We start from the raw sequence: 18,960 nt of genomic DNA, 5'->3' as shown, positions 1-18,960 counted from the left end.
GGCGGTCACGAGATTTCAGCTTGTGCGGGGATTGGGCGAGAGTTCCGCATATGGAGGCGCCCTTGCTGGAGCCTCTCGGAGTGGAGCGCATTTCCTTCTCCCCACCCTGCCCGAGACCCTTCTCAGTTCAGGCTTTGGACAGACTTTCAGAGGGGCCCACCTTTTTATTTCCCTCCTTACAGTTCGTCAATTTTTTTGCCTGGTGCCCGTTCATAATATTGCGTTTGTGTCAGACCTTCGATTTCTATGTTAGATATTAAAGAGTTTCCTTGTATTTTCCTGGGGAGAAACAGAATGTTTAATTATTAGAATACAGAGGTGTATTTTTTGTCCCTCCTCTACCTGTTAGGAAATGCAAAATGATATTTACCAACCATTTGGATTTCAGATAGCAGCTCCTCCTCCTGTCCCAAGTGAGGAGGATAAAAAGTAATGAGTGTTAAAATGATTGTCAGGACAGTTTCATTTTTAATAGGTGAAAACAGTGATGCAAGAGTGTTCACTAGATTTGGGTTGCCTTCTAAATGACTGGCTGGGAATACATTTTATTTAAAGACTATCAGTGTATATACTGATGGGCTTCAAGTAATTTTAAATGTTTTATGAAGCTAATTTTCTTTATTGATGTTGCTAGTAGGTGAATGGCACTTTCACACCACTCTGCTCCCTCTGGGTTTACTTGACATTTGGAAGGAGCACACTTTGGCTTTAAGAGACTGAATTGAGGCCGGGTGCCGTGGCTCATGCCTGTAATCCCAGCACTTTGGGAGGCTGAGGCGGGCAGATCACCATGTCAGGAGATCGAGACCATCCTGGCTAACACAGTGAAACCCCGTCTCTACTGAAAACAAAAAATTAGCCGAGCGTGGTGGCACGCACCTGTAATCCCAGCTATTCGGGAGGCTGAGGCAGGAGAATCGCTTGAATCTGGGAGGCTGAGGTTGCAGTGAGCTGAGATCACGCCACTGCATTCCAGCCTGGGTGACAGAGTGAGACTCCATCTCAAAAAAAAAAAAAAAAAAATCTGAATTCCTAACTCCCAACTCTTCTTTTTGTGGTCTGAGCAAGCCACACACACTATCCCTGCACCTCAGTATTCCTGGCTAGAAAAACTTTTTTTTTTTTTTGAGATGAAGTCTCGCTCTGTCTCTCAGGCTGGAGTGCAGTGGCGAGTGCAGTGGCGCGATCTCGGCTCACTGCAACCTCCACCTCCCGGGTTCAAGTGTGATTCTCCTGCCTCAGCCTCCTGAGTAGCTGGGACTACAGGCACGCGTCACCATGCTCAGCTAATTTTTATATTTTTAGTAGAGATGGGGTTTCGCCATCTTAGCCAGGCTGATCTTGAACTCCTGACCTCGTGATCTGCCTGCCTCAACCTCCCAAAGTGCTGGGATTACAGGTGTGAACCACCCACCGCGCCCAGCCTATAAAAACTATTTAATGGAATTGTTACCAGGATTAAATGATGGGCATGTGGCAGGTAATTCTATAAAGATTAAAATTTGTAATTATGAAGAATTATTCTGGATATATTCACACCTTTCTGATTTGGAGCTTTCATTGGGAGTCTCCACCTCAGCAGCTACAATTATTTCTTAAGTTAATTTATCTGTCTTTTTGCCCCAATGGGTAGATTTCTGAGTCAATATTTATTTCATAGACAACTATATACAGTTTTATTAGGAGTCTTGTGCTTAAGAGCCAGACTTAATGCTGGAACAAACTTGTACATGCCATAGCATTACATTGGAAAGCATTGATCTAATCATTGGAAAGCATCTTTTTTGTTTCAGGATAAACTGAACACTGGAACAAATTTCCAAATTTTGAGAATAATCACTTAGAATAATATTAATGTGGTTTTACGTGACCATTGTTAACCACCTTAATCCACAATAATATTTTGCTTATTTTGAACCCGAATAGAATATTTGAGGAGAAAAAAAATCACTGAAATGTGTTTAAAGTCATTAAAGTCATATTTTCAATTTATTTACTCAGACTAATTTAATTTTATTATTAGAATAAGGCTAGACATCACTTTCTTTAAGTTCACTTACTCATTTTCTGCTTAAGAGTCTTCTCCAGAAGCATACCGAACCCAAGGATAGAATTAAAACTGACTACCATTTAAACTTAGGAGGGCTTTTCTTACCTGTTAATTAATTTTCTTACCTGTTAATTTGATTAATCTTATCAATCAAATGTAGATGATCAGTTATTGGGCATTTTTTACAGGGAAATACTGGGCCTCTGCCATTCAACATTATACTGCTGATCTATTTTATTATAAATGTTGTGCTGTTGTGTTTTTCACATCAATATAATTAGGTGGGAATATAAACACATTACCTTGGGAAAAATAATAGACGAAAAGTTTTTTTTTGACAGAGTCTTGCTCTGTCACTCAGGCTAGAGTGCAGTGGTGCGATCTTGGCTCACTGCAACCTCCATCTCCTGGGTTCAAGCAATTCTCCTGCCTCAGCCTCCCGAGTAACTGGAACTACAGGCACGTGCTACCGTGCCCGGCTAATTTTTTTTTTTTGTATTTTTGTAGAGAAAAGGTTTCACCATGTTGGCCGGGCTAGTCTTGAACTCCCAAAGTGTTGGGATTACAGGCTTGAGCCACTGCACCCTGCCAAAAAGATATTTATTAGTTATGGAAATTGAGACATGGTTAGCTCCTCTCTCTTCTCTTTCTCATTATCTTTGTCTCCTAAACCACTCAATCCATCTTTATGGAGATTGTTGACGCATAGTTCTAGAAGTCATTTGAAAGAAAAATTCCTTGGGTGCTGAGTTTGTAAAATCTGCTGTGATCAGAATGTAGAAAAATTAAGAGGATTTTTTATGTAGGCTAATTTTATTGGAAAAGGTGATAGTGATGGTGATAAAAATTAAGCAGGTAAAGAATGAATTGGCCAGGGGCTATCGCTCATGGGTATAATCCCAACGCTCATGGGTATAATCCCAGCATTTTGGGAGGCTGAGGTGAGAGGATCGCTTGAGTCCAGGAGTTTGAGACCAGCCTGGGCAATATAGTGGGACCCCGTCACTACAGAAAATTCAAAAATTAGCCAAGTGTTGTGGCATACCACATCTGTACTTCCAGCTACTGAGAAGACTGAGGTGGGAGATCACTTGAGTCCAGGAAGTTGAGGCTGCAGTAAGCTATGATGGTGCCACTGTGCTATACCCTGGGTGACAGAATGAGACTCGGTCTCAAAAAAAAAAAAAAAAAAAAAATTTATTAAAGTGATTATTTTAGGAAATATGAGAAGAATTGAGGTTTATACTGGAATTACTGAAGTTAAGAGATTAGGAACAGTTTACCTTAATTATGGAACCATTGCTAATAATGTCTTTACTAACTATATTTCTGATTATTTTGTTTCCATTGTTCACTAGATCTTCCCAACTTTTATTTAGTGCCTATTAACTGTACTTACATCATGAGAACAGTTTTTGTGTGTAGAGCCTAATTTCTTATATGTCTTTAATCTAATATGGCATAATAGCCTTGGATGAACCACCTGACTTCTCTAGGCCTTAGTTTTCTCGTTTGTAAAAGGATGATGATGTTAAGAATATTACAAGATTAAGCGAAAAATACTGTATATAAAGCAGTGGTTTTCAAAATATTTTACTTACATATCCATGAAATAATTTTGAAAAAAGATTTACATATTTTTAGTCAACATCTATTACTTGTCACTGAGTTTAAATAGTTGAAAAATATAATCTGTAGTGTATTGAAAATATTAATACTTTGATAATGAAGTCTATATCTTTATTTTAAATGTATCCAATTAAATATAAATACTACAGTGATGTAATAGTACTATTTTGTAAAATATGTAGACAAGCTTCTAACATTCTGAAAGTTTACATTGTTCCTTTTCGTCTTTGAAGTCATTTCCATGCGTTTTCTCCACAGAATTTTATCTTATATAATTTTTTTTTTGTGCTGTTAAGTGCTTTATTGGGCCAGCGCAGTGGCTCATGCTTGTAATCCCAGCATTTCGGGAGGCCAAGGCAGGTGGATCCCTTGAGGTCAGGAGTTCAAGACCAGCCCGGCCAACATGGTGAAACCCCATCTCTACTAAAAATACAAAAAATTAGCTGGGTATGGTGGTGGGCACCTGTAATCCCAGCTACTTGAGAGGCTGAGGCAGAATTGCTTGAACCCGGGAGGTGGAGGTTGGAGTGAGCCGAGATTGCACCATTGCACTCCAGCCTAGGCGACAGAGTGAGATTCTGTCTCAAATGAATAAATAAAGTAAAATAAAATAAAGTGCTTTATTGATCACCTGTGAGTAAGGTTCTGAGTGTTACATCTCTTCTGGCTTGAGTTATTACAATTAATGCATAATTGATTAAAACTCTAGTAGTTATGGTGCCTTGAGTAAAGGAGTGTTTCCTGACACCCTGTTTGAAACCCTGGAGGGTTTAACATTTTGGGTCATGTACTCTTGTAAGGTTTGGAATGCATGAGAGATGGTGCCCTTTTATTTTTTTTTAAATGAGAGACGGGCATTTGTGAAGAGAGATGATGGAAGTAGAATGAGTCTAACCTCTTATCATTTGACCACATGTGAGTTTTCAGGCAGATTGTCTTAGGAAAGAGAACACAGGGAAGTTAAAGTTCTGAAAATTGATTCTCTTGAAACTTACTTGTGCTCATGTGCCCCAGGAAAGTCTTTGTTTACCCAAGTTTGAAGTTGGTATATATTAAGTATATAATTTAGAACCTAGTATATAAGTAGTAAAATGTTACAGTATATTTAGTACATTTTAATATTCTCAGTATTTAAGTTATTTATATAGTATATTTGTTCCATGATCTTCTTCAAAGTCCTTATTTTTAATGTCCTAAAGGAAATCTAAAAAGTAATAGATTTTTATTTTTATTGATGTGGAAATCCTAGTTTATTGAATTGTATTTTCCCTTCCTAGTTGTTGGTTTTCTCCAGCAGTCTTATAAATGTAAGACTCCAGTTAAAAGATCTAATAATTTCAAAGTGATTAACCTTTAAATGTTTTATCTAAAACTGAAGACAATTGATTGTTCAACAATTTTATTTTCAGAACTGATATGCTACTATAGTCTTTTAAAATTATGGTAGCTTGCTATCTAGGTTTTGGTTTGTTTTTTAATCTATTCAGAAGGTAAGGTACTTTAAGTCATGGTTGTTTTGTTGGTGAGTCAGGTTCGAGTCTCAGTACTGTTTCTAAATATCAGATAGTTTTGAGGTATAATCTTAAATATTGTTACAGATAAAAACAAAATAAACATGGGGTTAATGTCTATTTAATGTTTTAGTTCATTCTGACTTTTACAATGAAAAAGGTAAAACTTATTGGATACAAAGCATCCCAAGAGGTAGATAAATTATTTTTAATAGTACATGTTACTTTCTCCTATTTTATAGGAAAGGAATCACGTCTGAATTGTGAGAAAAACATAAAGGTCATTACAGCTATTCAATTTCATTTTCAAGGGGTTGGCGAGAGAGGACATCAGCCATTTTTGAGATATATTCCCTTGAGGTTTTATTCATTTGTAGTTGATACGGTGAGAAGAAGCCTTTTTAGGATAAAGAAGGAAGGAACTTAAGAAAGAACTGTCTTCAATAAGCGTATACTAGTAATAATAATTAAATCATAGATAATGCTTACCATATGCCACGTACTTACATTCATTTAATTTTTGAGCAACTCTGTCAGATAGGTACTCTCATCATCCATATTTTTAGAGATAAGGAAAACTGAGGCACAGACAGATTAAATAGATTTATCCAAGGTGACACAGCTACCAAGTAGCAGAGCTGGTATTCAGATTCTGGGAGTTGGGCTCTATAGTTCATACTCTTAACCATTGCACTAAAATATCCCTCATTTCCTGTATCAGTCATCTCTTGGGCCTAGTTGACACATACATAATTGAAAATAGTAGAGTCCAGTTCAGAGTTAGGGAAGGAAAATTGTGAAATGCTTAATTAGGCATTCTCTGCTATCAGACAGGATTGCTCTATGTATGCCTCTCCTGTATCCTCTACCCGCTCACCCATATTGGAAGAGCTGTTAGTTCCCACAGCTTGGATACCAGTTTCTGTCAGATTGAACCCTTAATTACAATGCTAAGAATTTTTTTGGAAACTTATTTATTGAGACAGGGTCTTGCTCTGTTGCCCAGGCTGGAGTGCAGTAGTGTGGTCATGACTCACTGCAGCCTCGAACTCCTGGGCTCAAGCGATCCTCCCACCTCAGCCTCTTGAGTAACTGGGACTACAAGTGCACGCGACCACATCCAGCTAATTTTTTGTAGTTTTAGTAGAGACAGGGTCTCACTGTGTTTCCCAGACTGGCCTCAAACTCCTGGGCTCAAGCCATCCATCCTCCTTGGCCTCCCAAAGTACTGAGATTATAGGTAAGAGCCACTGCACCCAGCCTGTAGCTGTTATTTTTTTATGGGAAAAAATTTAAAAAATAGTTTTAATACCTGTTTGAGAAGGGCCATTTAATGAAGATATTTTAATTCAGACTTTCTGTAAGGCAAGAATGAGATGCAAAGAAATTATGTTTAAATATTTAGCATGATATGCCATTAAGACTTGAGACTTAATGGAAAACTTTCTTTGTTGCATTTCATGTTCTGTTAAGTAGGATTTAAATGATCTTATTGTCATGATTCCATTGTGCAAAATAATCAGTTCCATATTAAAGGATTGAAGTTTAGGATATTCACTTTGTATAACGTTAGATTTTATGAATTAAGTAAAGGCTTCTGACCAACTTAAATAGGGTTTTTGTTTTATTACCATTGAGTGGATTGACTATTTTGTGTTTGTATTTTTGTTTACAGGGTGAAAACTTAAATATGTATCTTAATATTGAAGTTTTAAAAAGATATCTCAAAGTTTCTTTTTTTTTTTTTTTCGAGGTGCAGTTTTGCTCTTGTTGCCCAGGCTGGAGTGTAATAGAGCAATCTTGGCTCACCGCAACCTCCGCCTCCTGGGTTCAAGTGATCATCCTGCCTCAGCCTCTCAAGTAGCTGGGATTACAGGCATGCACCAACCACACCCAGCTAATTTTTGTATTAGTAGAGATGAGATTTCTCCATGTTGGTCAGGCTGGTCTTGAACTTCCGACCTCAAGTGATCCGCCCACCTCAGCCTCCCAAAGTGCTGGGATTACAGGCTTGAGCCACAGGGCTTGGCCAGTTTATTTCATTGAATATAAATTTCACATAATGAACTATAATGTGGCATTTTCCTAAATTCTCAGCTCATGCTTTTGTGTCCTCTTTTATTAAAGATGTGACAAAATACAAAAGGCTTTCGAATACTTTGGTAGTGTTTCTTCTTTCAGTTTTCTTTTCTTCTTAATTTTCCTTATAACATACATAGAATTTTAAGATAAATTTATATTTTATGGCAACGTATGATTTTTTAACTAAAATTTATTGATCAGTAATGATATATGATGCTTGTCTAAAAATAAAAATATTGAATGATACTATATTATTGCCTGATAGATAACTTCTCTAGATGGAGATTATAGTAGTAGTTCTCCTACCACTAGAAATGAATGTTCTTCATTCCAAGTATCTTATAACTTTATAAAGGATTACAGTTTAACCTCGGAATTATTTTAGTATTTTGTGTGAGTAATTTTAGAATTCTGGCTATTAATGGTAATTATCAGTACCACATAAAAGTCATTGATGAGCCGGGTGCAGTGGCTCATGCCTGTCATCCCAGCATTTTGGGAGGCCGAGGTGGGTGGATCACCTGAGGTTGGGAGTTCGAGATCAGCCTGACCAACATGGAGAAACCTTGTCTCTACTAAAAATACAAAGTTAGCCAAGCATGGTGGCGCGTTCCTGTAATCCCAGCACTTTGGCAGGCCGAGGCAGGCGGATCACGAGGTCAGGAGTTGAAGACCAGCCTGGCCAACATGGTGAAACCCCGTCTCTACTAAAATACAAAAATTAGCTGGGCGTGGTGGTGCATGCCTGTAATCCCAGTTACTCGGGAGTCTGAGGCAGGAGAATCGCTTGAACTTGGGAGGCAGAGGTTGCAGTGAGCCTAGATCGTGCTATTGAACAGCCTGGGCAACAAGAGTGAAACTTCATCTCAAAAAAAAAAAAGTAGCAATGCTTCATTTGTTGATAGTTTTAATGAATTAAATGCAACTAAGAATTAGGTAGACCAGAAGAATAACACTGAATGATAAAAATAATAGATAGAGTCTATAGGCATGTAATTTAGCTCTGGCATAGCTGTCTCAGCCCTTCAGGCTGTTGATTCTTAATTTATATGAAGGTTTAATAGGGCTTGATTTTTCTGACTTTCTAGGCTATAAAATATTATAAATTAGAGGCTGGGTATGGTGGCATGCAGCTGTGATCCCAACTACTTGGAAGGCTGAGGCAGTAGGATTGCTTGAGGCCAGCAGTTCGAGACCAGCCTAGGCAACGTAGCCAGACTTCACATCTTTAAAAAGAAAGAAAGAAATTAGAAAATGTTACTATTCTTCCAAGTCAGAAGTAGAAGTAGACTTTGAGATTATATTAAGAAGAAATTGCATTAACTTTTTTACCTTGACTTTTTTTTTTTTTTTTTGAGATGGAGCCTGGCTCTGATACCCAGGCTAGAGTGCAGCTGTGTGATCTCGGCTCACTGCAACCTCCGCCTCCCAGGTTCAAGTGATTCTCCTGCCTCAGCCTCCCAAGTAGCTGGGATTACAGGCGTGTACCAGCACACCTGGCTAATTTTCTCATTTTTAGTAGAGACAGAGTTTTGCCACATTGGCCAGGCTGGTCTTGAACTCCTGACCTCTGATGATCCGCCTGCCTTAGCCTCCCAAAGTGCTGGGATTACAGGCATGAGCCACTGCACCCAGCCTTTTTTATTTTTATTTTTCTTGACTTTAATATAGAGAATAGCACAAACTTATAAATATAAAATGTCATAAATGAACTTAAGTTTAAAAGTGAATAGCTGGCAGACCCTTAGCAAGAAATAAAATTAAATAAAAAGCAGACATAAGTGTTTAAAAATTACAGCACTCTTGACCCATTTAGATATGGGGCAAAACAGTACCTGAGGCATTCTTTCTCGTTTAAAAGTCTTGAGTTTTTAAAGATCATCTCTAAGTAATGTATGGAAGTTTATATCAGATTTATTACCTTCTGTCAAGTAGAGATATGTAATGTGCTGAAGAAAGTCTTTTTTACTTTAAAAGGGATAAACCAGCATTTGTAAAATTTCCTTAATTTTTATAAACAAGCTATTTACTCTATGTAATGTAAATCTGTTTTCCTTCTGTTTTCCTGTATTTTCTTTCCTTGTCCTCCTTTGCAGATACTGTACTAAAACTGAAATAAAGCTTACTTTTTTTTTTTGAGATAGAGTCTCGCTTTGTCATTCAGGCTGGAGTGCAGTGGCACATCTTGGCTCACTGCAAGCTCCGCCTCCCGGAATCACACTATTCTCTTGCCTCAGCTTCCCAGGTAGCTGGAACTACAGGCGCCCGCCACCATGCCTGGCTAATTTTTCGTTTTCATATTTTTAGTAGAGACGGGGTTTCACTGTGTTAGCCAAGATGGTCTCGATCTGACCTCATGATCCGCCCACCTCGCCCGCCCAAAGTACTGGGATTACAGGGATGAGCCACCGTGTCCGGCCAGCTTACTTTGTTTATACTTGTTTTCAGTGTAAATAAAATCCATCATATTCAAAGTAATTATTTTTTCCCCCAGGTGCTACAAAGTACACAGATAAAGACAATGGAGGGATGCTTGTATGGTCTCCATATCACAGTATCCCAGATGCCAAATGTAAGTTTTCTGAAATTGAATGTTAATGTCAGCAGGAGTTTATCACCCAATTCAAAATGTGACTTATATTTGTTTTTGGGTCTTTTAGATTCTCATAAAACAGTTTTGTCTTTGTTTTTATTATTATTCTTATTTTTTTTTAATGGAGGTTGTTATATTAGAATGTTTTTCCTTTTGGAAGATAGTGGGTTGATCATTCCAATTTGTGTCAGGCCCATGAAGAATGAAAAACCTAGGATCTGATGGCATTGCTGCTTAAATCCTCAAGCAGGGGAGGGAGTTACTATGTAGACATCTGCCCAGGCTTTTCCTCAGTATTTGGAGCGGTAAAGACATGCCTTCAAACTTCAAAGAGCCCACTATCATTACCATTTTAAAGAGGAAAGGGGAAAGAACTGACTTCAGCAGCCATCAGGTCATCTTTGTGCTCTCCATTTCTGGACGGAGACCTTCTGGATCATTGACCATGCACTTCTTGAATCATGGTGTGGCTTTAGACTTCAATGTGATGTAGCGGACCTGATCCTTTGCGGCACATCAGATATAGGAAACGTGCAGGTAACAACACTAAGATCCCCACCCCTCCATTCAGTTATCATTTAGTTTGTTAAATAACAACAAGAACAACAACGACACTGAACAGTTAATTCTAGCAGCTGTAAGATAAGCTTGTCTTTTTAGAATATTTACTAACATCTTAAAGGTGTCTGATTTATTTAGTCCCATGAAAATTAATGATATCCTATCGTGTATAGTAAGTCGAATCATGCTTATTGATGCAATAAGAGAGCTAAAAATTGAAAACCGAGTATGTTTCTGCTTACCTGATAAATCTTTCTATTTAAGAGCTGTAAAACACCAGCCAAAGGTCTAGCTGGTAGTCTAGAAATTGTGTGCCCTTGAAGCATTCCTAACAGAAAACATGAAATTATTCATCTGGCCTGGGACTGTTTAATGAGAACCTGAAAGAGACTATTAGTTTCCCAGGTTCAATCCTCATTACAGACAAAGGTTTTCATTCACAAACTGAGCATCAGGGTATCATTGAATTTTACTGGCTTAGTTCTGTTTTATACAATGGTTCATTTCTTAGCAAAGTGGAAACAAAATTCAGCCACAGAGTCCTGGTAGTGTAGTGTTCATGTGGAATATTTAAATAAAGGTCTAGGGCGATGGTTTTCAGCCCTGGAAGTGCATTGGAATCACTTGGGGAATTTTTTTTTTTTGAGTATTTATGTCTAGTCTCTTTCTCAGACCAATTAAGTCAGAGGCTTCAAGGGTGGATCCTGGATGTCTTACTTTTTAAAAGCTCCCACACTGATTGTAATGCATAGCCAGGGTTGGAAACCACAAGTCAATTGGTGGTGTTCAGCATATATTTAGACCTGTCATGTATTTAAGTGCTTTGGGCTGTAAACAAAATGTAATATTTGGGTTTTCTACACAAAAAGCTTACCCTTTGTGGGGAGATTTGATAGCATACATTTAAACATTTTATTATAATAGCATTATTGTTATAAGAGCATATTCATGTATTAGACTGTACTGACTAATCACAGCAAATACTTATAAAATTCTTAAAATGGACCAGGTACTGTTCTGGGCATTTTCCATTTATTAACTATTTAATCACAGGAGGAAGGTACTGTTTTTAACAACTATTTAGAGTGAGGAAACTAAGGTACAAAAAGGTCAAAAGTTACTTGGCCAAAGTAAAAAAAACAGCAATAAGCTGATGATCAAACCTAGGTAGACTAGCTCTTCCAGAATCAGGATTCTTAACCACTGCTTCTCAAAAATATTTCCAAAAAGTTAATTTATACATACACACACATATAAAAATTAATTAGAATCAAGGAAGAGCAATTTTATGGAGTTCACATAAAACTGAGTTCTGGTGAATGTGTCGGACTTCTCAGCAATGAGGCCTTGAAATAATAGCCAGTTTATCATCATTGAAACTGCTTATCTAAATAATTCTGTTGGCCTAATTACATATGGAAGATAAATGAAAGTGGAATACTCAAACATGCTTTGTATTACAAGCAGGAAGAGCTGAAGAAAATTCAGGAGTACTGAAGCATACTTAAATGTGTCATTGTTATGTATAACTGGCAGAACTATAAGCTATCCTTTATACATCAATCAAAAATGGAATGGTAAAGGCTTTGGATCAACTCTAAATATGTGAAAGGGTCTTAAACGGCTAACTCTCTTCAAATAAAGACTATTAGAAAAGAAATTATCTTAATATTTTATACAATAATTAGATCTATTGGCTACCCACAGATTGGTCTTTTTCTGCATACAAAAATATAGTAATGTCATTGAATTTAGTAAGTATAATGTGTAGTTGTAGAGATAAGTTATACTAAATAAAATTTTAAACCAGGTGAGCATCTGATCTTGCTATTACAAGTCTCTTTTTGTAACATTTCATGGGAGGTATCTTTGGCTATTTTTTTACCCTGGAATATAAATTGTTTTGCTTTGCTATGTTAAGAACAAAAGTAGACCTAGGTAAATTAATTAAATGAAAATAATTAATTATATACCATTATTTCATTGCAGTGGATGAATACATTGCAATTGCAAAGGAGAAGCATGGCTACAATGTGGAACAGGTATGTAGAGAAACACTTCAATAGTAAGGCTTGTCTCCATATTTACCAAATCCAGAGAATCTCATCATAGTTTCTGTCCTAACAAAGTGCATAAACTTGACCAGCTATTTTATAGATACCACAAAAGTCCTAGCAAAGAGTGACCTTTCAATATTAAGGAGTTTGCTTTTATAAACATTATTCATCTCAAAGGCTTAAATATTTTTCTCTCAGTATGTCTGTTTCTTATTCTACTTTGAGTTCTGAAAATTTCTGGAAGCCTTCAGTATTCCTCTGGCAAATGCTTTCCAAAATGAAAAGTTAAGATTTTGGTGTATTTTGGAGTCAGTGTACACAGATAGAACTTTAAAACAAATCTTTTATTTATAAAAAATTTTATTAATGATAGAGGTAATTCTCTTTTGACTTTTTGTTTTATAGGATCTAAAAATTAAACTTTACATTTAAGGGAATATTTAAGACTTTTAAATTTTGAATGAAATTACAAAAGGCTGTTTTTGTTAGATAACTTTAAAAGGATATATCTATATATGATATATCTGTCTGTATGTAGAGTTAAGTCTCTTCAAATAAAAATTATAACAAAATCAAGAAATTATCTTAATATTTTATACTATAATTTGATCTATTGGCTACCCACAGATTGGTCTTTTTCTGCATACAAAATATAGTAATGTCATTGAATTTAGTAAGTATAACATACATAGTCATGGAGATAAGTTATATTAAATAGACTATAATGTATTTATATAATGTATATTATGTAATATACTGTGTTATATATAATATACTATATATAGAGAGACAAATATATGGTACATTATCCTTAGTAATAAGGGAATGGAAAATATGGAAAAATGAAATGAAAGAGATCTTAAATCTCAACTAAGTATTTCAGCCTTTATCAGAATTAATAGTAAAATGGTAGATTTGTTTTAAGATAAGTAAGAAAGGTAAATTATCTGTAACCTGGGTTATCAAGAGCTAACTTTATAGTCCAATTACATGGTAAAGGAATATTTTTGTGAAATTGAGATATTTATTTTATCTATATCTGCCTAAATGTAATTAACTTTTGTGTGAATTCTGAAGCCTTTGATTGCCTATTTTGTTTTTAAGCCTTGCCTTTCTGTTTAATATTTGAGAAAGTTAATCCTTTAAAATAGGACTATACATATGTTCGTTTTCCTGTGTATTTTAAAGGACTGTTATCAGAGTACAGAAATTAACAAACTCAGTATTTAAAAAGTGGCTATATCTCTTAGAAAATAAAAGTTTGTGCCCTAAACGATGCTTAATACCTTATAATAAAGAGAAAGGCCTACTACTTAAAATAGAAAGGGAATTTATGGAATTTTTGGAAGTTGTCCATTTCAGTCTTTGTTTTAATTTGGTAATTAAGTCATTGAAGTTATTTATATGCCTCCTAATAATTCTGTTTATATGTTCTGATAATAAATAACTTAAATGTGGTTAAAAAATTGTTAAAGTTGCAGTGGAGGTACTTTTACTTCTTGGACATGGTTAGCCTGTGATACACTTGTAAAAGATTAAAACTTCAATATCTCCCTACAAAGCCCCAACTGAGCATTTCTGGCTTTGTGGCATCTGATCATTTCATTCAAGTATGGATTTACTGGAAAATTTCCTTTTAGCATATTTTTTCCTACATATTGACAAATTTTAAAATGTGGGTTAAACTCTTGGTGTGAACCTACAAATCTGCTTTGTAGTCACTCTCCTCAGCTCACTGTTTTTCCTAGATTCTGCAGCAAATATGGTATGTAAGAACATTCACTGTTCTGAGGCCCTGATTTAAAAGAAATAAATAAATGAGGTCTGCTACCTGGGCGCCCCTGATTTAAAGTCCCAAACTGTGAGTCTATCTTCAGTTGAAGTCATAGGCTTAATATTTTGATCTAATTTGTGTTTAACTTTCTTAAGTGTGATGGAACATAAGTCCATTAAAACCAAAGGGGAATGATTTCTCTTCAAAGGCACTTGGCATGTTGTTCTGGCATAAACATAACATTGAGAAGTCCCTTGCTGATCTCCCTAATTTCACTCCCTTTCCGGACGAGTGGACAGTGGAAGATAAAGTCCTATTTGAACAAGCCTTTAGTTTTCATGGAAAGAGCTTTCACAGGATTCAGCAAATGGTATGGTAATTTTAATCTTACTGTGGTTCATATGTGAATGATATCTTAAGCTACTATTGAACACGTCCTAATTATTAAATACAAAAACATTCTTCAATTTAATTTTAAAAACTATTTGGAAACAGGTATATTTGTATACAATCCTATTTTCTGCAACCACTCTTACATGACAGTTATGTGCTATTGCATTATAGTAAATTAGCTTTTATTTTGACTTACGTAACATGTAATAATATACATGTAATAGAGTTATTTCGTATGTTTATTGTTTCAGGAAAAAAAATTTCAACTTTATTTTTAAATGTTTCACTCTTTGACACGAGGATTTTTTCCAACTTATATATTTTTGGATATGAAAGTCACGTTTTAAAAAGTCCTTATTAGGCTGGGCGCGGTGGCTCATGACCGTAATCCAGCACTTTCGGAGGCTGAGGCAGGCGGATCATGAGGTCAGGAGATCGAGACCATCCTGGCTAACACGGTGAAACCCTGTCTCTACTAAAAATACAAAAAATTAGCCGGGTGTGGTGGCACGCGCCTGTCGCCCAGCTATTTGGGAGGCTGAGGCAGAAGAATAGCTTGAACCTGGGAAGCAGAGGTTGCAGTGAACCGAGATCACACCACTGCATTCCAGCCTGGGTAACAGAGCGAGACTCTGTCTCAAAAAACAAAAAACAAATTATTTCAATATTGTCCAGATGGTGCTGCTGCTTTTTTCTTTCTTTCTTTCTTTCTTTCTTTTTTTTTTTTTTTGGTGTGTGGAGAGAAACTGCTCTGTATTTCTAGTTCCTACATTTTTAGTATTGTGTCAAAATAATGTAAATCTGAGAAGTTCCTGCATTAAACTATTTTAACCTGAGTAGATGAAAATTAGATAATGTTTGCAAATATATCTAGGTGTCTTCCATAATGAAAGAGAACATTTTTGGTGGGGAAGTTGCATCCTTGTTTTCACTATGACAGATCAGTCAGTGCATGATCATCAGTCATTTTAATACTCAGAGACTTCATTTGATGGCCAAAGCCTGTTTGCATTATTTACCATTTTAAGACTGGATTTAAAACAAAGTTATTCAAAAAAATGTATTGTTAAGAATTGAATAGCTTTTCTTTAAAACATCTTGCTAAATGAAAGAAGCAAGACACAAAGGTCACATATTGTATGATTCCCTTTATGTAAAATGTCCAGAATAGGCAAATCCATAGAGAGAGAAGGCAGATTAGTGGTTGCCAGGGACTGGTGGAGGGGTAGAATAGGGAATGATTGCTAATGGGTACAGGATTTCTTTTTGAGATTATGAAAATGTTCTGGAATTAGATAGAGATGGTGATTGTACAAGTTAGTGAATTTGCCAAAACCACTAATATGTACACTTGAAATAGTGAATTTTATTTTATGTGAATTATATATATTGAATACTAACATGACTGCGCTGGGAACTTCTGGGGACATTCTCACCAAATTAGTTTGTGACCTCTTCCCCTCCTCTTCCAGAACAAATAGGAATATTCATTGAGAAATGTCAGTGACATTGATATGGGATACTGACTGTAGTAGTACTTTTTAGCTCTATAATTCATAAAGGTACCCATGAAATATTTTTTAATTATGCCTTTACTAAATAGTAATATCAAAATTATTATTCATTTTGTTTATGAATTAAACTTGCTGATATTAACATGATTTTTTTTAAGCTTCCAGATAAGACAATTGCAAGCCTTGTAAAATATTACTATTCTTGGAAAAAAACTCGCTCTAGGACAAGTCTGATGGATCGCCAGGCTCGTAAACTAGCTAATAGACATAATCAGGGTGACAGGTAGGTTGGTTACCTTCATATAGTTACATTGTTAGGGACACTACATTGGGTTGCTTACATTTCCTAAGGCAGAAAATTTATCACAACACATTGTAAATATTCCTTATTCTTACGTTTATGTTTCTACTCTGACAAGAAGAGCCAAGTGGTTAGAAGTTTTAATATTAAGAGCTCTTTCACCTCTTTTAATTTTAATCACAAATGCTTCCTTTTAGTATTGATATATTTAATACACATTTAGAATATATTAAAGAATATATTCTATGAAAGAAGCTCTTTTTATAATTACCTGAGTAACCGAAATCGTTATTATTGAGGCTAAATCTTTTGATAGTATAAAGTCATTTTGTTTCATTTTGTCTGTATTCTCCAATTGGAGGACTGAAATTTAAGTATTACCTCAATTTGTATGTGTTCCCATTTCCCAAATGGTATTTCTTTTTAAATCCCTTTCCCACTGGGTCTCTGTTTTTGAGCTAGAAGTGTTTGCTAAAAGGATTCTGTATACCCAATGAGATAAATGTTTCTGAATACTACAGAAATCTGAATTAAAAGCTCATCTTCTCAAGTACAACTCTTATTCTGTTAAATAATATTTAGTAAAATTATTAAGATATATATATATTACAGTTTGATAAGAGCACTAGAATACAATAAAAAGAAGGGAATTGGTTGGGTGCAGTGGCTCACGCCTGTAATCTCCGCACTTTGGGAGGCTGAGGCAGGCAGATCACTTGAGGTCGGGAGTTTAAGACCAGCCTGGCCAACATGGTGAAACCCCATCTCTACTAAAAATACAAAAATTAGCTGGGTGTGGTGGTGGGCACCTGTAATCCCAGCTACTTGGGAGGCTGAGGTGAGAAAATCGCTTGAACCCAGGAGGCAAAGGTTGCAGTGAGCTCAGATCGTGCCATTGCACTCCAGCCTGGGCAATAAGAGTGAAACACTGTCTTAAAAAAAAAAAAAAGGGAATTAAGTGTACTAATTTTTGTTTCTTCTCAGTGATGATGATGTAGAAGAAACACATCCAATGGATGGGAATGATAGTGATTATGATCCCAAAAAAGAAGCCAAAAAAGAGGTAATGATGATCATTAGAAGTGCTTGTGATTGTTCTACAAATCTGCTGAAAAAGAATGAACAGTACTTCATATTAAGAAAAACTTTTTAATGTAATGTTTTATGAGATAGTAAATTTCAGTGTTAATTAGCAATACAGTCGTACCTAGAACCCCAGTTAACCAAGCTGTTGAAAGTTGAAAATACCATTGAAACTGGAAAAAGATCTGAGTTTGTTTAAACTTAGCATTTACTAGATATATGACCTCATCCAATTTAGTGACTCATTCTTCTGAAGAAACTCAATGCCATGGGTCATTCATCACTTTAAACTCTTTCATCAATGTTATTTTAAAAATGTTCATTCTACCTCAATTTTGTGTTTTACTAATTTTCTTTCTACGGCTAAATATTGTCAAATTCCTTAATTCCTTCATTTTCTTCCCCAAGTCTGCCTTACCTTTGTTTCCCAGAGCCATGGTCCCAATGATCAACTATGAGAATCTCTTTCTTTCCCATTTCCCCATTCCTTTAACTCCCTACTTCCCTTATCCTTCTGCTATACCATCCCTAGCCCTGTAAACTCATGATGCTGGATTAGTTGCTATTTGTGGTCTAAGAGACACAGCAGGAGAAAATGATACAATTATGTAAATTGTAAATTGTTGCTACTATGGAAAACAGTTTCCAGTCTCACTGTAGTCCTTAAGTGCCTCTCAGTTTTTAATCTCTGAGTCCCAGGTTTTTTTCTTGGTAAAACGAAAATAATAGGATTGTTTTGAGAATCAAAGAGGTAATATGTATAAAAGCACTTTTTATAGTACCCAGGACATAGAAATCTTGTATACAAGTTGCTGTTGTTTTATCTGGGCAGCTGTTTTGAACATTCCTTCCCTTCCTACACATTGCCTAATACCCCTCCACCCCTAAAAACACTTGGCAGATAGCTTCATCCATGTCACAGAGAAAGTGTCAGACAGAAGCTCTCTTAAATTCCAGCCCTTCTTCTAAGTTCTATGCTACCATACTGGCCTTTTCACTGTGGCGTATTAGTACTTAGAACATATTACAGTTACTGTATTTTGCCTACTAAGCTGCGAACTCTTTGAAGTCAGGGACTGAGTTATTCATTTGTATCCCCTGACACTTTGCACAGTACCTGGTATATGGCAAATATTCAATAAATGTTTATTCAATAAATGGTTGTTGAATGAACAGTCTTAGGACTTAATATCCCTCTCTCACAGTAAGAAAGATCTTTTTTCTTTTCCTATACAATTTCACTGCTTGTGTGATCCTATCCATCCCTTCGTGTCTACTCTGAGACGTTCTCCACCAGTTATCCCTTGTCTTTCCCATATTTTCAACCTTTCAGTGCAGCCAAAAGTATGTTCAAGTCTTCCATTTAAAAGTATATCTCTGGCTGGGCGCAGTGGCTCACGCCTGTTGTAATC

At 36.0% G+C, this 18,960-nt stretch overlaps 1 protein-coding gene across 5 annotated transcripts in view; it reads left to right on the top strand.

Moving 5' to 3' along the window:
* Window positions 1–18,960, top strand: part of RCOR3 (REST corepressor 3) — a 57,526-nt gene that overhangs the window by 1,562 nt on the left and 37,004 nt on the right. For 3 of the 5 annotated variants that reach the window (XM_007988536.3, XM_007988539.3, XM_007988537.3), the window contains exons 3-7: window positions 9,767–9,844; window positions 12,416–12,468; window positions 14,466–14,627; window positions 16,323–16,447; window positions 17,450–17,528. In XM_007988536.3, coding sequence (XP_007986727.2) covers window positions 9,767–9,844; window positions 12,416–12,468; window positions 14,466–14,627; window positions 16,323–16,447; window positions 17,450–17,528 — 497 coding nt within the window. Of the gene's footprint in view, window positions 1–6,334; window positions 6,431–9,766; window positions 9,845–10,056; window positions 10,403–12,415; window positions 12,469–14,465; window positions 14,628–16,322; window positions 16,448–17,449; window positions 17,529–18,960 lie in introns of all 5 variants that reach the window. The other 2 variants (XM_037985582.2, XM_073011530.1) reach the window with 2 other exon arrangements.

Source organism: Chlorocebus sabaeus, chromosome 25, assembly GCF_047675955.1.
Source record: "Chlorocebus sabaeus isolate Y175 chromosome 25, mChlSab1.0.hap1, whole genome shotgun sequence".
Lineage (NCBI taxonomy): Eukaryota > Metazoa > Chordata > Mammalia > Primates > Cercopithecidae > Chlorocebus > Chlorocebus sabaeus.
Note: the sequence above shows the minus strand (reverse complement) of the source record. Positions and strands in the feature narration are given on the sequence as shown.